We start from the raw sequence: 25,528 nt of genomic DNA, 5'->3' as shown, positions 1-25,528 counted from the left end.
TACTGTGGCTTTTTTTTTTAATATTCTCGAATGTTGAATAAAGTTATTATATAACATTTGTTAATGGTGTGATAAGGCACAAGCTTTATTTGAGGCGTCCAGACAAGCCTCCGTGAAGTCGAAGAGAACACATAATACTCTACATAATCTCACAACGGGCTACATCACATCTTTGTTAGCAATACTAGCATTTAAAGACAAAATAGCATATCTTTCTACTCGTATACAAATTGCTATATATTGACGAATAGATTTTTATTGAGTGTTCACATGCACACTGAGATATAGCTTATAGAAAGTCTTAAAATCAAAGCCTGATATTTAGGCCTTTTTTATGTACTAAACAGCAAAGTTAAACAAGTTATCCCCTTATCAGAAAAATACGGTGCATAATATATTATAGTTTAAGTTTCGATGATTTTGTAACATTGACTTTTCGATTGCACTGAACTAATAAATGCACATTTCTGTATTTATAGCCTACGCAAAATCTTTTCAAGTTTGCTTGATAGCTGAAGTTTGTACATTTAAATACCAAAACAAAAAAACTTTTTTTGGGAGGGGCCTCAAAAAAGAAGATACAACCTTAGGTCGGGCCCTCATCATTCCAACAGTAAGAGGTGTGTTTAAACACCAATTGCAATGTTAAACTTAAGAAGGGTATCTCATCTGCACCACGTGACAGATGCGATTGAATTAAAGATGGCGCAGACCTTTACACATTGAGCGCCATTTTGTATGGGCGGTCATAAAGGGCAATACATTTCAACAGTTGATTGCTATCGATTTTACCCTAAATGGAACATTTACATCAAAAATACTGAGAGAAAGAGGAAGCTATCTTCCTTTATCTTTATGTGGTGTCTGTTGATAATTCAGGTTTTTTTTAGATGCTAAACTGTTTGTTTCGGAACCACAAACAAGTGGCTTTCGGAACCACAAACAAGTGGCTTTCCATAGTGGTTTGCAAAAAAAAAGTATGGTGTGACGTAGCAAGCAAAACGTCTGCGAACGTTCTTGCCAGCGATAGTTCACACACTAACAGGATAATAATGATGACTTGAAGCATCTACCCCCCCATTCCAACCCCTAAAACCCACGAGGACCGCAAATATCTAGTGTGTTACATCAAACAGGACAGGGTGTCGAAAGACATCTTGAATTCTCAATGGACCGTCGCGCTTCAACAATGAGAAATTCCAACGAGTTGTCAAAATGGTGACAAATGAGTTGTGAAGACGGAAAACGATTCTGTCGGAATCTTTTGATGTCGCCGATCAATCGTGGAGGCGATATTCCCGACGACGAACTCTTCTGACGTTTTTATGATATCTATGTTGTCCTCTGCTCGATAGTGGATGAATTATTTAGGACCTGACAGTGAACGTGTCAAGACTTAGCTTCCGTTCTTCGAGAGTGAAATATTTTATTGATTGTTTTTGAGGGTTTGGGATAAAATATATTGTATAATAGGGTAGTGACTCCTGCATGGAGCTGCTCAAGGTCGGAGGAAGAGACAGAACATGTCGATGGGGTGTCACTGGAGAAAAGTGAAAGTATCCGTTATTAGAAACTCCTAAATTTCTGTCGTAAGTATTTAACAGGAGGTATTTTATTTTCTCACGGAAACGGACGTGCGAGTAGGGATCGTTTTAACTCCCCTTAAATGCCGATACTCACACAGAGCGACACTTAAGATGTGGATCCAGGCTTTAAGACGTGTTGGGTAACATCTTTTGTGAGGGTTCTCAACATACTTAAAAAAAAATTAAGTTCACTGTGTACTTTGCTAACGTTCAGAAATGTATAAACCTTTCGTTAATGTGTGTTGCGAATTCGCCGACTTGCGGGCACAGTGTTTAACATGCATCGAATCGAATTACCGCACACGCTTTTCATTTCAGTTGTTAAACACATTTCGTCAAATACCAATTTTACATCTAAAAATATTTACAATGTTCCGTGCTATTGAATGAGCCCAAGAAATGCAATCCTCTTTTACATTCAGTTTTAAAGATGTCGCGTGAACTGTATAGATTTAAGTGATACAACACCCGCCTTCAAATAAAAGTGGCTCACCCATCTATTCAGGTCAAACGAGGTTGTCCCATAGGTCTTATGGGTAAATTAACTTAGACAGGCAACGTTTATATTCGAAAATCAGCGCAGGGGCACCAACTATGCCTCAGGAAACTAGACCAAGATGTCGGCAGCATTATAAAGACTTATTGATCAACCTCGTCCCCTGTAGAACACTTCGGTAATTATGTTATTGCCCCACACGCTTCATGTGAACTCTGGAAAGGAAAGCAGAACCAAAGGTGACGGGCTGGGTTTGTATGTAGTTTCAAAAAGTATACATCTTGATGTGTATTTTGCATTTCAGAGACTCTTTTCTACTGGTGCAAACAATTAGAATAATTGAGTACGTAATTTGTTCGGCGCAAAATTCTGTGTAATTTATATACAAACAGTTAAACTCTGGTAGCCGAAAATACCACGGTTACGGAATTATTTGTAATCTAAAGACTAATATTTTTGGCGAAAAAGTTGGCAATATTTTTTAACAATAAAAACAAAATACCAAAACAAAAAACAGGATAAACACATTCATGTGCAAACAGTAATACTAGGGAGCCCTGTTTAAATGTTGTACTCAATATTTAGTTCGTGTCGCCTTATTTTTGATTTTTTGCTTTCAGGGGAAACAAGTTGTGAAATTTTTCCCTGCCAACTCTTGGTTCCCATTAGATAATTAAAAAAAAAGTCACACAAACTTCTCATTCAAAAACTCATTATGATTGCTGCCCGCTATAGTTTGATAAACCCCTAGTCCATCGCACTTGGAATGATCAACCTCAGTCGCATGCAGTGAACGATGGGACGCCGCAAAAAGAATGAGCGATTTCAAAACACTTCAAAAGTAAGCGAAAATTGGATACAGAGCTTTAAGAAAGAATCTAAAAACACCAATAAAATATAAACCAGAGAGCGGAAAATTAAACTTGAGTTATTATTATTAAAATTCCTTAAACCAAAGTGATATTTTTTTTCGCCATGATTCTTCATTTACGCTGACACAACGTCTTGATTTCTTGGCACGGTAGTACAGATCCAACGCACTAGAGAGTAATGGCGTCCGCCGACAGATTACTTCTCAGTGCCCTCTGCTGCCTGTTTCAGTAACTGCAGAAAGAGAGTGAGAGATGAAACAAAGAAAAAGCATTAAAGAAGATAAACAGGGAACATTTTTAAATGTGTTTTTCTTTTACATGAAGTGAGGCAAATATCCAGAGCCCATGCCAAACTCAATGTCCAGACCGACCGACCGACTGACTGAGTCACTGAGCATATAGATACAGTCCATAACTGAGACCTCACCTAGGTCACGCTCGACTGGACAAGCCTAGTCTTGCTTTTTCTGAAGATATGAAGTCATTTTGCCGACCCATTTCCCTTCCATTAAAAAAACAAAACCAAGGAAGATGAGCAAGAGAACTGAATTGAATGTATTAACTACTTGTGTTCACGTCTAACCCGGAATTTCTTTTCCATTTGTTAGTGGAATGACTATTTCTCATCAACTCGATGTCTCGTTTTGATGACCTGCGTTCGAGGTCTAAACCTCAAACTGAGAATCATTGTCATTTTCTGACTTAGTCTTGAAATTCAAACGTAAGTCAACATGAAAATCAACCTATAGATAGGCATGCGTATAACGGGGTCGTATTATATTACGAGGTTGTCGAACTTTTAAGCATCTATTTTAACACACGTTTTTTTTCTGCAGCCTAAATCTAATTAATGACGTAGAAGCAGCTAATGATATTGTGGTCATAATTCTCCCCGACTAATTGTCTCATCAATGCCAAGAAAAAACCTCCAGACCGGGCGACACCAAACAAAGCCTTGCTTTTCACATGCAACTAATTATTTTGTTCACAATTCATAATTCATTTTGGTGGCTGTTTTGACAATTGAAACCACACAGCATGAACGTTGTTTCTTTTGTGACGACGATGGTTAACTGGCTGTGGCGAGCCGCTCATTTCCTCCCCGCCTTAGCTTTCAGCGCGGTGTGCGGAGCGCTTTGCTCCATTTGTTCATTGGAGGATCCTTTGGAAAAAAAAAAAAAAAAAAAGCTTCGACAAGTTCATATAAAAGTGCTTGTTATCATCGAGCTGCAGTTTTGCTCTCCAAAAAAGTACCCATACAATTTCTGTTGCTGGAGTTTCGAGTTTAGTACCGTGGCTCTTAGGGTCCACCCAAAGGGTCCACCCAAAGTATGTTAGTTTAAACTTGGGATGGTGTAGCGGTTGTGCAGTTTTAGGAGTTGGGAGTAGTGTTGATGATGGTCAGAGGTATTTTATATAGGCTATAGCTTTGTGTGTGCCTCCTTATGTCAGTGTTATGTGGACATTATCAAACTAACGCTTTTTAATACTAAATAACAAACATAATACCAGGTAAAGCTACCCAAATTAGTCTTCCATAACATCATTGCTGCGCTAGATGGCTTGACAATTTCTAGTGAGTAATATGTCGCCGGAGAACGGCATGATGTATGACCGGGCTCTCGATTAGCACTTCGATGAAATCATTAACAATTCATCTGCCATTGAAATTGAATGAGCGACTGAAGAGAACATCAATTGATGGAGAAAAATAGGTCAGGTCTATCGAAACAAATTTAATGGGTTTACTAGAAATGATGTTGTGATCAATGGCGATAAAAAAGAAGAGCTTACAGGGAAAATGACAGTGTGTTAGACAGAAGTCGTAAATAAAAATGTTATGGGCTTAATTGACTTTATACGCGTTTTACAAGATGATGTAGCCAATTTCACTCAGTTTCACCCCTAAAGCTTCAGCCATCATAATAGATAAGCAATCTTTTATAAATTAAGAAAAGAACTAAACAGCTGGATCTATAAAGGGATGAACAAAGTAAATTTACAAAGTGGGATCTGAATCTGCTGCCTCCGGAAAATCTCGATGCCAAACTGGAAAAATGAGAGCTTTGGTACGATGTTCTCAAAACCTTAACGACATGAAAAAAAACCTCAAACTTGTACACCACAGACGTGGTAGCTAGCTGTTGAATTATAAAAAAATTTCCTAGATGACGCAAATTTCAACCGGGCTTATAAACTGACGAAATGTAACACTCGGAAGTGATCCGTGCCTCAGGGTACAAGACCAATATGGCGGCGCCCTGGATACGCTCTATAGAGGGGTCAGGTAACCTTGTACCCGCGGAATCGACTCATGGCCACTTTTGAAATTATAACCATGGATTTGCTAATTTTAGCCACACTGGCATCGACATCGCTTCGTCAAAATGTAGGACATGATTTTGACCAAAGTGACCTTCGGGTGGAACACTTTTATTTCAACTTCAAATAGTCCAACTTCCGGAAACATGAAAGGGGATGGGGCCAGTTTGTCAATGAAGAAAATGCCAAGAAATGGAGAGTCTTCAACTGCCCACTAACTTTGGTCGTTGTAAAGAGGTTTCACAAGAATAGTCTAAGACACAACGAATCGACATCCGGTTTTGCTAAGCGTCTATTGTCGTGACAATATCGAAGAAAACTTCTTTGACAATATTATTAAAACATAGCTAAAAATGTTTCTTGCGAATTCCAATGATTGGGTGAATCGAATGTGATTGTGGGCACGCACACCAATTTTTCACACTAAGAGGACCCTCCCCTCAGCATAACAGACAAAAATGAAATTTCGAGACAGTTTGTGTTTGGTTTTTGTGTCGTACCTTGATAACTCTCTCTTGCCAGACGGGTTCCAGCTTGTGGTAGATATCGTCCAATAAACACTGAGAATCGCCACTCTGTAGCTCACTGGCGTCATTCCAGAGCTGTTGATTGGACAACAAGTGCAATAAGAAACTTACATCGTCCAATCAACATTGAGAATCACAACTGTGCTGCGTAACAGCGTTATTATATACCTGATGATTGGATAAGAAGTCAGTGAGGAATCACTATGTAGTAAACACTAAATATCGCTTTATGATAAATACCTATTTACATATCTAGTTTTAGGCCCCTTTAGGCAACGGCAGATCCGGGGGGGGGGGGGGGGAGGGGGCCTTGCCCCCCCCCAAAAAAAAACACCCCAATTTTTGTTTTGTTTAAAGTGACGTCTCAAAAAAGGCAGCCACTGCGTATACCATCATCTTTTGCTCAAAACAATTGGTTAAAGTGATCAAAACTTGCCCCAGATCGCACCACAGAGCATCTAGAATTCAAAACTTTTCCCCGGCCCTTATGCGGGCCCTGGACCCCACGCCGTTAATGTTTGATTCATTTTTTGGGGGGGAAGGGGGGGGGAACAATTTTTTTGGCCCCCCAAAAAATTGTGTTCTGGATCCGCCCTTGCCTTTAGGGCACTAGTCGTTGTTTTTTAATCAACACTTCAATATTGACCTTTAATTTAGTAATTTGTTTCCTTTTTGATTTTACAATGTCATAACCTTTCATAAATTTATTCAGATTTTCATTTTATCGTCAAGTGCAAACCTGCATTAAGGCAGCATCTTGTTAATTTTTCCAATAAATTTTACCAGAAATGAAAAACAAATTGTCTTTATTCAAGTAAAAGACAAAGCGTTTTTCTCTGTAAATTAGGCTATTTAAAAATAAAAGATGGACGCTTAACTGTTATGCACTAAACGAAGGTTGTCTTTCCACGAAAAACAATTTGCGAATGAATGACAATATTATTGAGAAAGAGAGTAAAACAAAGAGAGTAAATCACCTGCTCGCTTGTTCGTCCAGCGGGGTGTTGCCAGGGTCGGACTTGGTTTTCCGTGGGATCCGCCCTTTTTTTCTTACCTGGGGAAGTATCCATGACAACAAGAAAAGGTAATCATAAATATGTCCATGGCAGCAACAAAAAAGTTATCATCAATAACAGATTTGGTTGAACACATTTGTCGAACCAGCTTTTTTTTCATTTGAGGGAAGATTGATGAATGGTAATTGCGTGGTTTTATTTCATAATTTCTTATCTTTGTACGAGTACACCGAGTTCCACTAGTCCACACGTATTTTAGAATTGGGAAGTTAGAGGTAAATTTTGACACGATATTTCTCTTTCACGTCAGGCGATTTTTCAGATTCCATAAATTGAGATGCTGGTAACAATTTTAAAAAAGCCTTTTTTTTCGAGGGAGATTTTCTACAGAAATATGTACCCCAACAAAATTTGAAAATTGTATAATTTTTCCACGTTAACTTTCCTATTGAAGGGTTCAAGAAGGGCGCCACCAACTAGGGGTGAACTTTCAGGCTCTATTACCAAAAACAAAAAAGATTTCCGACTAAAAATGAAAAACATAACAATTTTTTTCTGCTGTTGATTTTTCCCATCACGACTCATGGGAGAAACATCTACTCGCAATTAGCTGCTGCGAAATTCGATATTTGTCCTGAAAGATAACATCCGCTGAGGAAAGCCAGAAAGTAATTGGCCGAAGTGTTGACTTAAAATAAAAACGCCTGGGGTGTTTGTACTTCACACACGCGAGATGTCAAATACAGTATGTCAAAAAAATTTTTATGTCTATCTGACATTTTTTTTTGAAAAACTACAAAATCATGCGGTCAAGTTTTAAAAATTGTTGGATGTGCAGATACTCATAAGCCTTGGCCTCAACCCCTATGAGTTTCATTTAATTTCAGTTACGCATCATTGCACAATTGTCAATTGAGCACAACAACATTTTTGGACACTGTGACCAAGTTCCTTGCCTTAATCAGTTTCAGTGATGTGTTGTGTAAGATGTGTAAAATCCTGCATGTTGAGAAAAAAGGCTGATGTGGTTTGGGATTGGAATCATTTGCCGAGTTTGAATTCAACAACGACAAAATTTGAGTGCTGATCAAGCTCGATAGTCGTATGGTAATACATTACAACACTGTAAAAAAAAATTGGTAAGGTTGACCCTTAAAATTGGTTTTTTTGGGCTTAAAAAAGTGTCGTTTTGAACCGGAAAATTGTCAGGCCATATGGAATCCAGATTCCGGGTCAAATGGAGTTGGATAAATCAAGATTTTTATAATGCTTATAAAAAGAAGCACACAGCTTGATTTACCCAAAAGTTATTTTACTCACAAGTTGCACCATAAGTAAAGAATAAAAAAAAAATCATATAATTTATGCAGACATTTCAACAGAAATTGTTACCTCCGAGAAATTTGAATGTAACTAAATTTTAACGGTTTGGGGGGAAAATGCTGGTGGGTTTACCCTAAGTTTTCGTAAAGATTGCATATTTCTAGTTTGGCATCTTAAACTTTTAATTCCACGTCTCAGTTCTCACATCTCAAAAATGTCCACAAATGAAAAGCGACAGTGAAAAGTTGAAAACGTACATCTTAGAAGGCACAGCTCCATGGCGTTCTCTACTGCACTTTGTTTACAAGGACCTGCGGAGGAGAAGCAAGGAGAAACACGTGAAACTTGACCTTTATGCCAATTATACACAGCAAAGGTCAGAAGGTCACGAAACATGAAGAAACCTGTATTTTCATTACAATATATACGTTTCACCTTTGCCCCCCTTTTGGGGGTGCTGTCTTGAAACTTATTGAAATATTGAGGTATAACTAATGAAAAATTTAAGTCTTTAAGTAGAGCACGACTTCTGCTTTAATAAATAAACAAGATTAGGTCATATACTTACCACCGGAATTACACACAATCCTTCTGACATTTTGTCTATGGCAGTTGCATCCTGTGTCACAAATGACAAAGAAAAGAAATCACTAAATATATAAAATAGGATTTCCACGTTTATATTTTCCCGTATCCGCCTATCCTCGTCCCTACGGCTCTCCTTCCAAATATAGAGACAATTAAGACAATTTAAAGCACCAATTGATCTTCATTGTGTTAGTGTGCAGCAAAACTTACTTAACGGAACTCCCAATCCATTTTTGACACAACATATCTGACTTAATATCAGACGAAATCCGTTAACTCGATAACCACTATACAAACTTGTTCATCGGAGACAACGATGCGATCTCTTCTTGGACATTTTAGACCCAAGGTTCTGGAAAAACTCGTGTGCTTTGGATATCATCCAGCTCAAGACTTAACCAGTCAATTGTGTGAGTTTAGTGGTCCCGATGGTAACGCGTTTCCATAGCAACGTTCTTCGGTGTCGTGGTATTATATACGGATTTTAGAATCTCTGATTTGCACTTATGTCTTGCGTGTGTCATGAGACTTTGCTCTTTATTGGTATAGGAGTGGAGAAAAAACGAACTTTATAGTTTGAGAAGTGCCCTTCATAGGGCTGACTATAGCAGAGTTGTTAAAGTGTTGGTACACTATTGCCTTAGATGGGTCTTAGGTTCACGTACTCTCTCTAGTTATCTGTTTAAATCTCTACATTTCAAAACTCATTGCAAATTGGTCTGACTTCCCATCGTAGAAGTTTGCCTTCATATAATAATTTTTCTGAGCAAAAGTATTTCTCAGAATATTTTAATTTCAATCGCAAATGACCTCACGTTTAGAAGAAAAAAACAATCATAAAACGCTCTAAATACCTTTACTCCAGCTCAAATATTTTTGTGTCACTGTGCATAACAACGAAGCTGTAAGGAAGAAACCTAAATTTGACTTTCTTGTTCGTGTGGGGGGGGGGGGGGGGATTGGGTTGTCAAGGAACTGACTTAGTGTTGCTGGATTAACTATAGATATGAACACGGAGGGAATCGCCCGTCACTAGCGGCAAAACCCATGCACCACATAAAAAAGTGATGACGCAACTGACGTGTCATAAACGGGAGAAGATCTCCCCCACAAGCCAAAGGCGACGCTGCACGTCTGCAACCCGTGCATGCATGGTTGTTGTGGGGCATAATTTAATTGATTCTCAGCTCCTACATTATTTTCTCTGAAAACACGATGAACTGGTATAAACAATCGGTACATTTCGGATTCCGATGAGGAAATGGAACTACTGCTGATTTACTTGAGAAAAAAAACCCAACTCCCACCCCATTTCCGTAGACTGCAGATTCAATCTAGGCCGACTGAAACTATACGACAAGACGATTTAGGCAGAATTTCGCCCAATAGCATAGATCGAGTTCTCACTCGCGTTTGCACTTGATTTAATTTCAAAGTATTCCAATCTCAACTCGGAGTGATTTTCACTTTAAATCGTCTGGTCCCTCATCACTCCTTTGGAACGATAGAGTTTAAATAGTGAAAAACATGCCGAGATTTCGTCTGCATAATCAACTGCTATATTCATCTCCTGTCGGTGCACGGATCATCAGCTCTGGCTAGATTCAGTGGCTTGAAATCCTTCAAGTTTGCCGCGGTACGAAGCGCACGGGATCGGGGGAGTGAACACCGTTGGAAGTGCGCCGCGGAAAATGGCCAAAACAGCTCCGGGCGCAACACGGTGTTTAGCAATTGATCAGACTCGATCCACTTTTCCGTTTAACATACAGGATCGTCGCCGACGACTATTTCAAGACTTGCTCAATTTATCCTATACTTTCGGGAGGTATCTCCTTTTGAATATAATCATGGGCGTAGCGAGGGTTAGACACTTTCCCCCGGAAAAGCAAACAGAAAAAAGCCGGGAAAACACGAGAGAAACAAAAAGGAAAAAGAAAATGACAAAGACTATATAGGGGTGATTCATATTGCTGTCAATTTAATGTATATTAAACGGCATGGGCGTCGATTTTTCCACGGCCGATGATTTTTCCCTTCGCTTCTGGTGAGTGTCCCCCCCCCCCGAAAAAAAAATCACATAAAGATAATATTGTTGGTGTTCTGACTGGTCAGAGCACGCCTTATATGTCAACCAATTTGCCCATAATGAGACTTATAATCTTACACTGAATTGGGAGTAAACAAAAGTAATAAATGAGACTTTGGGTAATAATTGATGAGACAACTCAAGATTTCGGACTTTTGGGTTTTAGCCGATAACGTACTCTTTATGGATATTACATTATATACTAAAATCGCAAAACATCTTTGAATTTCCACGTAAAATAGTCGTCGGTGTATACTTTAAGTGGATGTAACAAACCTGTACGCCCAATGCTAACCCGATTACTGAGATTAATTAAATCCGTTTTTGATGAGATCGACAACCGCTAATGCCCCATCGCACTAGTTCGCATCTCGGTTTGCCCCTTCACCAATTAGATGCTGTCAAAATTCTGCAAGAGAAAAACATGTGTTCCCCCCCCCCCTCCGCACTTTTTTTACGCGAGCAAAAAGCTACTCAACATGTCCGTTGCACAAACTAAAACCTTGTTATGTGAAGCATTGAATACGTATGTATGCATCAAGAAATCAAGATACATCATTACGACTTAAAATAAAACTTCTTAATTACATTAGCATATAAAACAAAACAATGCAAACGTTTGGACATATTGTGATAACGGATTTCATTTAACTGTAGTCCACTGAATAAAACAACAACATTATAATACTCTAACTTCCAGGATTGTTTTATTTTTTCCCTTCAATATGCCATTATTATTTTCAAGATTTATTACTGGCATTCGCAGGAATTCCCGATAAAAGCAGCTTGTAACTTTTTTTGAAGCAATAACCATGCAGCATAAAACTTGGATGTTACGTATTTTTTCGCTGTTGGTTTTGAGAAATCTTAACGGTAAAGGAAAACCACAAAAACTGTACCATTCATCTTAGGCATAAGATCGGAAATCAACCATGCTTTCCACAATAGGCAGGGGGAGGGGGTTGATATTTTATATACGCGCTATAATGAGATCCATCTGTCAACTCTCTTTCAAGATCGATTTCTCCGTAAGCTCTGAACTTCAAAAGTGGATAGGTGCATTGTTTCCGTTTGCTCTTATTTCGAAAGTCATTTGGCTGATACCATTCACCTAAAAAGGGCGGAAAATCGATTCTTAGAATCTCCTGGAATATTTCCGCGTGGGTGCATGGTGTATGTGTTTGATATTTCTACTTATCTGGCGGCTAAGTCATGCAGAAAACTAGGACAGCGAATGAATAGCCCTAAATAGGTTATAGAAATTACATTTTTCAGCGATGCTGAGTGCTTTGCAAGGGGCGGGGAGGGGGTTGCTGACTACGTCCGGTCTTATGGCTACAACCAACCGATCAACTACGATCCCTCCCCTAAATAAATTAAATTGGTAAATGTCACCTCATGCCAACGTATACCCCTATCGGCCCTACACGTGCCCCACCTGGAATTCCAGCATATTGGACACATACAAACGGATGTCCACAATGTCTTTCACTTTGTCTTTATTGAATTTTGTGAGAGAAATAGTCACGAATGTTGGCACATTAAATAGCCTCACATAGTATTCGACGCGAAACAGCCATATAATTCCCCTTCTACTACAAAACATTGAAGCAAATAGATTTAGTGTACCATTATGCAGGGAATGAACGGGAGTTTTTCTTTTTTTGTATACTCTTTTCAAAATGTCCATGCGAAAGGTTCCTCAACACGACCTTGATTATAAATGTTAAAGATTCATTAAAAAAAAGTTATTGGATAGAAATTGGCATGCATGGTTGTTCTTTAGCTGCCTTGAGTATTTCTGCTCATTAATTACATTTCGGTTTCTACTGAATACCATCAAGGGTAAATTGTTTCCATGGCAATGATATCGCTGGTTTTCAGCTACTTTATTGTCCTCGGCTTACTAATTCAATTTGGCCAAAAAACTGCACATTCTTTTGGAATAAATAAAATTACTGGTGTTCTGTTGGGAACAAAATGAAAGGTATAGTTTTTCAATGTGAGTCCGTTGACCTCAAAATAGCCGCCGAACGAGATGGGTACAATTAAGGATATTTTGAAATGATTTTAAATCACACCGTCATGGGAATTTGAGGGACAGCTTAGTTCTCTTCGGAACGGAAATATCGCAAGAAAGTGGCACGTACTTACTGAGATTTACATCCGATCAACTGTTTTTCAAAAGGCTCATACCTGTTAAAAGTGACGGTTGAAAATCGTACAAAAGTGAGATAAAAAGGCAAACACTCACAAAAAAAGGCTGCTTAGGAATTTCTTTTACCAACAACCTTTGTACTTTCATTTACTCAAGTACCAAATCATGTAGTATAGGAAAAATACGAAAGCATAAAAGACAGTTTTTAGTTTTTCTTGAGCAACACAACGCCGATTACTTTGTTACGTTATACACAGTACATCGTACAATTTGAGTCAAACACCCGAGACCCATACAAGACACTGTATTTCATTTCGCGAGGGGAAAACAAAACTACACGCGGACGCCGTTGAATGTACTTCAAATCAATCATTGTTTAAAAGGAATGTACAGCATTTGATTTTGCTGCAATTTTGAGTAATAAATGGATTTGGAGGATTAGTATGTTACAGCAAATATTGTCACACTGACTTGTTTCACATTTTGGGTTCGTTGATGCTGGAGAAACCAAGAATACAAATCACATTTTCTAGTCTGGTTCCCTGACCCCACTTAAGATGAAACGGAGCAATTTGTAGACTTTGGGGAGTTGTAAGATCAGTCTAGCAGGCTTGTAGTCTTCACAGGTGTGTAATCAATTGCAAAGAAAATGCAGACGAACTAAATATGAACATTTAGGAGCACGTTTCGAAAAAAAAAGCCAGTTTTCTCCAACACTGGTAGGCCGACCGGCGTTGGAAAAATACAGTTTTTCTTGAAAATGTCAGCACACCAGGAGCCACAACTTTACAGGATGCTTTAGACTGTCATTCCCTAACAAATCCATGCAGTAAGATATTTCGTGATAATTTGATCATTTCGTTTTTTGATGTTTGCAACTGTTGTCTTCCCTTTAATAGCTGAACAAATGATTATACAACTTCATTCCAGGAGTTAGAATTGTTATATGAGCTTTGAACCCTTCATCATGTGTTTTCATCGGCATTTCATTGTCATTATCTGTCTTCGTGTTCGGCCAGCTGTTTTCGCTGAAAGAAAGTAGGTCTCGCTTTTCTATCATGGGCCATACACGCATTTGTTTCGGTGTCCTCGGCTATATATCCTTACAAGTTTTACTTGAGACTTAAGACTTTGTCGATGCCTCAAACTTAACCCTCGGGCAATCTTTGCAAGATATTATTAAATTAACATGAAACTCAACACCCAATCTCACTAGAGTTACTTTACCCTCTTCAAAAAGGTGACATTCAGTCGTAGTTGTCGCATCAATTAACGGAAGTCCACGAAATTGTCGCGACTCCCACTCTGTCAATTTTTCGAATTAATTTTGCAAAGATGTCCAAGCAACATGCACCCGGGAGATCAGTTACCGTAAGTGCCTCGTTCACACTTGGAGGATTTGACTAATTGAATAATCAGCGAATGTAATTGAAAGGAAAAACATTGCCACGACGGTTCAGAAATAATCAAGTGACAGAGACAGATGCATTTTTTACCGCTAAAAAAAGGTCGAAGTGGATTATTAATTTGAAAGCTATACCCGTATCACTTTCTCCGACTATATTAATTTATTTCGTTCTTGGGCCGCACTTGAAGAATTCTGATTAAAATGTGAAGGGGAGCGGCCTTTCGTCCAGCGACTTTGATACAGTGGTCTCAAAAGGACAGGTTGACATCGTGCTTCTGTTTTTAAATGTCGTTGAACCACGACGTTGGAACACCGAACCACGGCGATTGTAAAGTAAATCACGACGTGTGAAATGTTAACCACGACCTTCGAAAATTGAAACACGACTTTGGAAAATAAAACTGGTCCTTTTTGGAACGCCATAAGGTGCGCAGTTTACTATACTATACACATTGGCGGATCCGGGGTGGGGGAGCCGACGGGGGCCATAGCCCCCCCCCCCCCAGATATTATAAAATTAAAACGTTGCGAATCTCCCTCGAAAGCCACACAGCTACACACACCTTTTAGTTATAATATTACAATGTGGAAACAGTGTACAATACTATATACTTCATCCCCTTCCCCTTTTTCAGAAAAAAACCCCACTATATAGAACCCTCTTGCCCCCCCCCCCCAAATTTTGGTTCTGGATCAGCCCTTGACTGTATAGGTTATATTTATGTAGATACCCCTGATTCGGTAAGTTTGCGATGGCTCCACAATATTGCTATACCTGATTAACAGAAGAAGTACCATTGCCAGTATCATGCGTTGTGTCAAATAAAACACAGTTTTTCCGAGTATTCCGGATTGATGCACAAGAATTCAGGGTTATCGACACAAGACATAGCAAGAAATGGTAAGAAAAACCGCCGTATTCAGCAATGGTTTAAGTTACCTGGACAGCCTACGGACAAACAACAAAGAAAGACGGATTGTTGCGATCGATGCGACCCGTTAAATTGAACGCTCAAGTAGGGACGGTCTGGAAACGCGGCCAATAAGTCAATTGTATTTCGTGGTGGCTTAATCGGATGGAAAAAAAGTGTTGCACCTAAATCATTGTGTTAAGCTGTATTGTTAGATTTTGAGAAATTTTGTGAGATTGGGTTTCTAGGATTGCTGTTTGTTTCCACTGTGATTCGCAAATGCTTCCAAATATATACGTTTCTTAATAATCGTGTTTTCCTTTATTATTTTTCACGATGTCGAACGGGAATTAGGTTGGCGTATCACATTCATTCCTCAAAGACCAAAGTAGCACAGATTACCTATGTTGATTTCAAGTATGCTGTGCGTATTATAAAAGGAGGTTGTTTAATCATATCGAGGGCAGCCTGATGAGCCTGATGACTTTAAAAAACATATTAAAGAACGTATGAAAATCAAAGAACAAACATAATCTAAGATGTGTTGTATGCCTTTAGATCTACAACATAAATAAAGCTCGCAGAAAATTACCTCTAGAATGAAATGAATTGATCAAACTCATCGATGTGACCTGATGTCACGGTAACAACAAAGTTCAAAGTTATATCAAGGACATTTTGGATAATAAAGTAAAGGGCGATGGCTTTAAGCGCACTGTCTTCAGGCTTACACTCATAAGGGCGTCATTATTGACGGTGCAAAAATTTGTTGCTGGATATCTGTTGCTTTCGGTCGGCAGTCCCCCGAGGCACGTCGGGTATTAGTAGGCGAGCGAATCACGGTCAGTCGGTCGGGACAAATCGTCTCAATCCTGGGAGGCCATTTGATGCTCGTAGAGTAAAAAACCGGCCTGCTCGTGGCAATTAAATCTCCACGGCCGGGTAAGTGACCTAATAAAGACCACGCTCCGTGGCTCTGAAAGTCTTCAGGATAATTAATTTGGTATAGACATTGGAGAGCGTTCATTTATAAATGACCTCGTTGGAGGGCTTAAGTATATGGGTTTGGCGTAGCCTTTTACGTGAGTCCATTATGCGATGTGGATTTTGATGATGAGCTAATTACCAACTTGCTCTTCGCATTGGGGATACCACGTACGCAAACTTTACGAAATCGACGTGTTCAATTTGTGTCATCTGCAAAATGTAGCTCAAATTGCGATGTCTTGCTCTCTTTGACATTGTGTCTAAATAAAAGTATGTCTCCCTTTTGTGAAAAATATATTCGTAGCATTGGAACGCACTGCAATTCATAATGTGACCAACAGGTAGCCTCAACGTTACGAACATTTTATACCTCGTATAGTGCAAGTCATTATCCAAATATTCTCAAGATACTAGACTAAATTGAGCATTTACGACGATGAGCCACATACAAGCTACATACAGCATGGTCACACGTACCCACCCCCTTCCCCCGTAACTCAACGATGTAATTTTAACACAAAAACATATCCAAACATACTCCGAAGGTGCTAATAAAAGATTATTATGTTCAATGCCCTTTTAATTTACGTAGAACCGTAGGGACTTTCGTAGCGGTCTGTCAAGTCAGGCGGTTGGAAAGACTAATAACGCCACTGCTCGATCAACCTTGAGATAAATTCGCGCCAAATTTTGGCGCGCTTTATTACTCATGGGTTTGCACATCTGCAACCGAAATGCAACCGAAAACGTGCACGTACATGTATGTATAATGGAACCATGCAGTGTTGCGACTAACGTTCGTATTAGACAATAGATACAGACAATTGGTGGTTTTGCACAAAGCAAAAATAGACCTATTCTTTAGTTGGAATAAGCAAAAAAAATGTACTTCAAATAGTACCTGTCAAACCCTTTACTGAAGCATGCGCTACCGTATATTGTTATATATCAATGTCATGTTTATGCCAGTTTGCGCTGTATCATGCTTCACTGTCGCCTTCCTGTCATTCCAAAAAAAAGGTGGTGGACAAGCGTTTGCGAGTTAAGTCGGCCAAACATGGCTATATTAGGTCCATCGATATTTTTGGATACTCTCTCCTGTACAAAACACAAGAGAAGATGTCGGAATCTAAATATTTATTGTATATGTATGCAATAAATTAAAAAAATAACCAAGGAGAAAGTTGATACATCACGCCATGATATTTTTCTCCGTTGGTTTACCCACTCACCCTACAACGGATAGCAGCAGCGGTAGATTGAAATGGCCTTCCAGTTTCGCACCACTGCTCCATAAGCGATTAAGCAGGCGATATTCCCCGAACGCCTTGTGTGTAATAACAAACCCGAGCAGGAACCAAGTCCATGCGACTAATTGTTAAAATACATTATTAGAAGCGATAATATTGATTCGGTGGATCACGGAAGGTAAGCGCGTGACTGGACGCTCGCACACACACACCCATACACATTGGCCATTAAATGGGCATATTGCGGCCATACCAAAGGAATATTTGCGGGCAAGTCTAGATGCAGGATAATGTGCATTTATCCTAAAAGTCACCGGCCGAATTATTATCTAACATTCTTACTTGGATATAACTGGTACTAAACACCCTGTGTAAATTATTCATCGGCATGGCTTGCTGCCATTTAGAAACAAGACATGTAGGTGATTTCCAACGATCAGTCAATTGACTGATTATTTTTTGAAATAAAGAGTGTTATAGACCTTTACCAATTCCGTCATGCTCCCTGTATCGAATAACAGTACTGAATGATGATGTCTTTTGTGCAAAAAGGAACCATACTATTGTTCCTTCCAACCTCGCTTTGGTTACGTTGATTTGAATGGGAAAAATCAAGATGGCCGCAACATGATAATGGTCCATTGACGAAGTTGTCGTTCGAGATCAAAACGTGAAGCACGGTGTTTTTTATTGTTATTATTATTATTTATTTTTTACTGTTTTCTTAAAAGTGAAATATCCACTGACCTGAAACCTCAAAGGGTTAGGTTTTAATATTCTTCTCTGGATTTTGAGTGGCGTTGTTATTGGAAACGAACAAAATCCACGGAAAGCAAATGCAATGGCCTGACATTCGGTGATTCCTTTGGTTGTTATACGCCATGACGGTATACTTCCCTCCCCCTACGGCTATTTTTCTCAAATAACGGCTTCATCTCCGAACCAGCCCTATACTAATCAAACTACAAACCAGTGAAGCCAGACCCGAAAAGACGCCTAGCTTTGCGAAATGGTCCCAGTCTGATTGTTTGGGCTCGGTATATAATACGAGCATCTGCGACTAACTAAAGCTAAGCACCACGACTTAGCCTAAGTGGGGCATCCGTCGTGTATGACATTCAGCGCCCCGAGGTACTCAAGATGTTAAGGTGGTTATTTTCACGATGTCTAGCTCAGCCCACACAAGGGATCCCTCGCCTTGTTATCTTATCGTGTTTCCAAAACCACTCGACTCCGGAATCTGAACATGGAAGCAGGTATCATCTGCATCCCAAGAAGCTGCAGAGTTATCAATAGCCTGGAGGGGTGGAAAGTTTGAGCGTGGGTTAGGATGGTGGAGAGCGGGGGTTGTGTTATTGTCTCGATCTCCCACGCCAGACTGTTCAGGAAGCCACTACCTAAAGTTTGCTGAGAGCGATACAGCCTGTCTTAAGGTTACGCTTTCAACAAGCAGGCACAACTAGCCATGTTTCCAAAGATTCATCATGGACTGGTTAACACACAGTTCCCACACATCATTCAAGTCAACCAGCATCATTTATAGGAAGATATGAGTGACCACGAGTTAAAGTTCACCATACCAGATGCATCTATAGCCCCCCCCCTACAAATACTTCTTCTATACCTACGATCCATCCGACTATGGAACCAGCTAGTACCAGCAGCCGCTGTACTGTCACCTTCCCATAACCAGTTTCCAGGAAGCCGCCCTACCAGCCATCAGAGGAATGAAGGTACCTGTGGTCTCATGTCTCCTCTAGTTCATCACAAGAAGTATGGTTTTAAAGCTACAGTCCATCATTTGTAATTTGTGCATTTTGTTCGTTTGAATCAACAAAAGAGTTCAAAATCTAATGAAGGATACTGAGCAACTAACCTGATGAAGTTTCAGCTAAGCTTCAGCTGTACATTCCGAGAAAAACAGCATTCTAAGATCTCAATTTCAAATCAAAAGTTACTGAATAATGTTTTGAATTGTTTTGAATTGCAGCTATACGCGACGTAGCGCACTGATCCGACGAATTATGACAACCGCGCGCGCGTGTGTGTCGTTCCAATACTTGTGCGTGCTGCACTGAATAACAAAACGAACTACTAATTTAAATTTTCCTACGGTGCTTCTTAAGAATCACCGTTGGAAATGCCTTCTTTCGTTAATTACTTCAAAATGACAGCTTGCCAGAAAGAATAATTTCACAGGGAGTTTAGTTCCCTTTACTACCTTTCAACCAAGTTTGTTTTTCAACAATAATTACGCCAGTTACTTTTCGGATGGCTGCAAATGATGGACTATAGCTTTAACACTCCCTAAAGTTCATCGTTCATCGTTGTCGTCGTTCTGCACTGTTTGGTGGTCACTCCTTTTTTTCACTTTTATTTCTTTATGCACTTTGCCTGTGACCGACGTCACTTCTGCACCGTCCTCGTATAGCTGAATAGGTGAATAAGGATATCGCCACTCAATAATATCCACCCGTTGGTGTTCGATGCTTGTTATTCAGGTTTTCAATCAAAATACATAATTCAATCACAAGAGTCACCTGGCCAGACCAGTCTCAAGTCAAGTCATGACAGATTATTCACACGCACCTTCACCTCCCGTCACTTTGTTTCTGACGCGTGATTTGACATGTGATTGACATAAGGGCATAAGATAGGATCATTTGCATTTCATGCATTGCGCTCGTTTTCCAATAAAACATCACTCATTCCGCCCACGAGGAATGTTCCAAACCTTACCTTCTGAGGTTTCAAGTCAGTGGATGTTACACTTTTTTTCGAGAAAACAGTGAAAAAAAACACGCCCGACCTTTTGATCACGAAACACGATTTCGCCAATAGCACACTTTATTACCATAAATCCGTTAATTGACCGATTGTTTGAAATCACCTATACACATTTTTTGATTACTTTGATAGAAAGCCTGACGGAATATTTCACGGGGTATATTTAGTACCATGTACGACTTTAATCCAAGTAATAAGCTTTTTGATACGAATTTGGTGCGCTACTTTTGGGGTAAAGGTAAATGATCCTATTATGCCTTTAATGCCTCAAATATCAAGTCTGATGTACTACAATTTTGCAAATATACGTGCGAGATAGCGACTGCACCAATGTATTATGTTAAGGAGAATACACGAGAAAGTGTGGGTTCGTAATGCAAGAATTCACGAGGCGCAAAGCGCCGAGTGAATTCGTTAATTAAGAATCCACCCTTGCGAGCGTGTTCTTTGACTTAAACCATTGCGAAGTATTGTCATTAACAGTCCAGTGAGTGGAGATGAAAAAACTTGCATATCTCGTGTTTCGAGTCGTGGCCTTTAGGGTCATTTACAAGGGAGTTTTCCCGAGGCTCTTATACGTATAATCAAGCATTACGGGCGATTCCAAATAGTGCGCCTCCAAGAGTTTGCAGCGCGTTGGCCAATCACAATGCGCGAAATCAGTCGACCTTTTCCAAACGGGCGTTGGGTCGACAGATTTTGCGCATTGTGATTGGCCAACGCGTTGCAAACTCTTGGAGGCGCACTATTGGGAATCGCCCGTATTGTTTAGCATGTGTATCGCCACACACGTACAACCAAGTCATTTTGTCTGTAGGCTCCTTCCGTCAACTTGGATAGTGCAGACGACGATTTTTTCTGACTCAAATGGGTTTTTTTTTTCAGTGACGGCGGAGAATCTGACGGTGAAGATGCATTGGTAAATGGAAAGTTTTCACGCATGCATGTTCAAGGTGTGGATTAGTAATTCAGATCCACACTTTACTAAAGATCCGTCGTTCCGAATCCACACTTTTAACAATGAGAGTGACGTCATAGCAATGGTTTAAAAGAAAAAAAACAGCAAAAGACCAATAAAGCTAAGGTTATGAACAAATGTGGAAGCTCATATAGTTGTGATGTCCAACTTCCATCTGCATCTGTGGGATATGCCGTTATAGTCTTTTTATGATTATTGCAAATATAATGCATAAAGACAATCAATTGCATACCTTCCTATAATGTATTAGTTTTGTAAATTTGGTTCCTTGAATTACGAAATATCATACGGCAGTCTCTGAAACGAATTAGGATTGTTGGGAACAAAGCAGGCTTACCAGACCTTAGGGACAATGTAAAAATAACCACAAAAGTGAACTTAACAGATTTCCTTGGCTTAGAAATAAGGCCTTATTTAATCTGTGAGGGGGGGGGGGGACACTCACGCACCGATCGCCAAGACAATCTATTGATTGTAAATGACAAAAGAACCATTATCAAAACAGCCATGGTTGATTTTTTTTCTCGGCTCTCAGAGCTGTCTTAATAATTTGTGATTTGCTGTCATGTCCTTGCCTTTGTGCTGATATTTTGACTTGGTAAGCGGATAGCCGACCTCACGCATTCATCATAACGGATCCCCGGGCACAGACGGAGACTTTCCTTTCAATACGTTTTTTTTTTATCAGTTGAGTAAAAGATAGTTTTGTTTGGTCTGGGAGGGAGTTAACAATGGAAAGGAAAAACGTAACATGAGATTACGAGTGTGTCTATATAAGGCAAAGAAATGGCATGTTCAGAAATGCCATTTCGAGGGAATTTAGGGGAAAGCATCTCGGCGATTCCCGGTTCACCGTGTTTTTGTGGTCTTTTCAGCAGAAAGATGATATTCGGCGCTTTGTGCAAGTCAGAAACGCCAACGCACTTCATCGGAAAAACGACTTACCGCGAAAGGATCATGAGATAGGCGTGGTAGGTTTTCCCCTGAAAGAGTCAAAGGGTTCTCCGAAAAAAACAAGGGTATTTTGTGGTTCGGTGTTTCGGGCGGTTCGCGCGTGGGCTGTCTTGGACTCCCGAGATGAAAATTGAATAAAACATCCTTCAAGCCAGTTTTTATTTTTTAAATACTGTCATTTACCGCACAGATTAAAAGAATTCTAAAAATGCAGTTCGGTTGTCGAAATACCGTGAAGTATGCGCATCCAATTGCACTTTCATTGTATACGATGATACAACGATGATGACATTTTGGAATTGCAGAAAAGTAAAAGAAAAAAAAAGTCTTGGGCGTGTAAATTTGACCTACAAAAATAGAGAATTTCGGGTAGATCGTTCATAGAGCTTTTAGTTCAAGTAAATTTTGTTTCTTTTTCTTTTTAAATAGTGCGTATTTATTTTCTAAGGCCAAAAAAAATAAGTCGGTCTCTGGTCAGCGTGCGCGTCGATTTTAATCGTGCGCGTCAATCTTTTTTTTTTTCAAAATGTTCCGCGGTAGCTCCAACTGCGCCCTCTATTGCCGCACCTCCTAAATTTTCTTTACCATAGAGCACCAAGGAATGGGAAATTGCACCAAGGCAAATGATCGAGAGCACCGAGGCAAATTATGGAGGACACCAATGTACATGAGGACACCAAAAAAAGCAAAATAGGACCCACCTTGTCTGTACAATCCAAGCTTTGAAGAAGAAAAAAAGCCCCCCAAAAAAGAAAAAAAGCAGCGTCCCCGCGTCAATTCCGGAACTTTGGTCTGACCAGAGACCGAATATTTTTTTTTGGCCTAACTGTAATTAAATGTTTTGGTGAAACAATTACACAATAATTACAATGTTAAAAGTATATACGCGTCAGTGATGTAGTGCCTTGATGCTGGGCCTTGGCCTTAAGGCTGCCTTAAGGCTGGATTTTAGGGCCTTGGCCTTGGCCTCGAGGCTTGAGGGCAAAAGCCTTGGCCTTGGCCTTGGCCTTGAGGGTTCAGGGCCTTGCAATTTTGAGTCAAGGCTCTTCAAGGCCCATAGATTTTTGCATTTTCCAGATAAATCTGTTCTAAATTTTGCTGTTACCATTTTAATCGGATTACCATGGAGGAGGGAAGCACCCTATAGATTTGTGTGTTGGGCACACTTCCACTTTTATAGCATTATATTTTGTTACCATTGTGGTAGATTTGCTGCAAAAATATTCCGTACACTTGTGGGGCTAATGAGATGATCACTTTAATTGCATATAACTATGGAGTAGATCTGATTGGTGGTATATGTCTCCCTGATAAGTGCTAAAGATTTGCATGTATCTGTACCAGATAATGCTGATATTTCTGACCATGTTGGGCCAGCAAATAAAAATTTCCCAAATCAGTTTCTTGGATCCCCCTTTTGTTACACTTGGGAGAATTGTGTGTCAATATAGAAGTAAATCATTATTTTGTTTAGTTAAACCATATTGAAGACCTGAACTTATACTTTAATAGATACAGTGCAGTCATAAAACGGTGTAGGCCTATGCGAGCATGTTGATTGCAATTAAAGAAATGTTGTTCTTCGTAACGAGCAATTCGTGATGATAAGGGCGGATCCAGAGGGGCCAAAAGGGGCCATGCCCCCCCCCCCAAAAAAAAAACGAAACTATTTTTTTTTTATGTGACGTCGTAATAAAGGCAGGCAATGAGAACACCACCATCTTTTCCTCAAACAACATCGGTTAAAATGGTCAGAAATTGCCTCAAATCGCACCACAGAGCATCTCGAATCCAAATTTTTTTTCGGGGCCCTTAAGCGGGCCCCGAAGCCCAAGCCATAATTTTTTGACCCACTTTTTGGGGGGACCAAAATTTCTTTGCCCCCCCCCCAAAAAAATTGTGTTCTGGATCCGCCCTTGCGTGATGATGTGTCACTCATGTGACTATAATTAGTTCTATATCAGTGGTCATTTCATAAAACAGGGCCTTGGCCTTGGCCTTGGCCTTGAGGGTTAAGCCTTGGCCTTGGCCTCGAGGCTTGAGGGTCAAAGCCTTGGCCTTGGCCTTGGCCTTGAGGGTCAAAGCCTTTGCTCCAACACTGATATTACGCGTATATGAATTAATGACAAAACACACAAACTAACAAAATGTGACCCAACTTCTAATAATGCAGCCATTCATATTGCTGTCTGGTAAGGACAAACCAATGGAGTTTGTGGCTAGACTTGCATCGGTGTTTAGTACCAGAACGTTCCCATGAAAGATAAACGTAGACTTGCCACCAAGGGCATAAATCCCGGAGATAGGAGGGGGGAGGGAGGGATATATCCCCCACTTTTTGACCAGGGGTGGATGGGGCATTGGATCAACCCCCTTCCCCGATTTTTGTGGTGAACAATAACACCCCCCCCCCCCCCCCGCTTGTTGCATTCCAAACGTCTGAGGAAGTTACAGGATTTTAGGGGCGTCATCCCTACCACCCGTCTCCCCTCCCAGTCGTGGACACGGATTTACGCCACTGTTTGCCACGCCATCTGATAGACAGACTACACAGTAGGCCTATGGTTTTTCGATGTACCATAAAATGATATGCGACGGGTACCGGTGTACGGACGGTATACATAATATACACTGCAAACCATGGCATTTTGAATCTCACAATAGACCGCTTGTAGACGCGTTCGATAATCAACGCGCGAAGGCGCGCGACGCCATGTTGTGGGACAAGCGCATATCTATCCATGCACATTTTGTCCCACAACATGGCGTCGCGCACCTTCGCGCGTCAATTATCGAACGCGTCTGCAAGCGGTCTATAGATCATTTGCACGGCAGCCATGTTGGAGGTGTGCGCTTTTGTTCAACAGGAATACACAGGAGTGGACCTCTTGCGCATTCACTGTTAATGAATTTACATAACAAAACACACCTCAAACATGGCTGCTGGATGCAATCGATCTATAGTCGTTCTTCCACTCGATATTTATTTTGTGTGAAGAGATCATGTTTCCACACATACGAAATAACAAATCGTTTAAAAAAAATATTTTTCAAACGAAAGATAAACTATCAGGAAATCCCTTTTGGTTTTAACAGATTGAACAGTCCATAGATTGAATGAATTTGAAGAGGTACTGTTATCTTTCTTTGACCAATCACAATCGCAATCACAAGCAGTCGCAAGAAGAATACTCTGAGAATGTTGCAAGTTTTATGAATAGCCCACTTGCGTACTTATCCCCACCTGACTGAGTCTGACCAACGTTGATCTCAAGACG

At 40.0% G+C, this 25,528-nt stretch overlaps 1 protein-coding gene across 1 annotated transcript in view; it reads right to left on the bottom strand.

Moving 5' to 3' along the window:
- Positions 1–25,528, bottom strand: part of LOC119729850 — a 35,831-nt gene continuing 10,303 nt past the window's right edge. The window contains exons 2-6 of the mRNA XM_038202643.1: positions 8,711–8,761; positions 8,400–8,453; positions 6,781–6,857; positions 5,777–5,878; positions 1–3,186 (exon numbers count right to left, since the gene is read on the bottom strand). Coding sequence (XP_038058571.1) covers positions 3,151–3,186; positions 5,777–5,878; positions 6,781–6,857; positions 8,400–8,453; positions 8,711–8,761 — 320 coding nt within the window. The 3' untranslated portion in view covers positions 1–3,150. The remainder of the gene's footprint in view (positions 3,187–5,776; positions 5,879–6,780; positions 6,858–8,399; positions 8,454–8,710; positions 8,762–25,528) is intronic.

The sequence above is a fragment of the Patiria miniata genome, unplaced genomic scaffold (genome assembly GCF_015706575.1).
Source record: "Patiria miniata isolate m_02_andy unplaced genomic scaffold, ASM1570657v1 HiC_scaffold_21, whole genome shotgun sequence".
Classification (NCBI taxonomy): Eukaryota; Metazoa; Echinodermata; class Asteroidea; order Valvatida; family Asterinidae; genus Patiria; species Patiria miniata.
The sequence above is the reverse complement of the archived record's forward strand: the minus strand, read 5'-3'. Positions and strand labels throughout refer to the sequence as shown.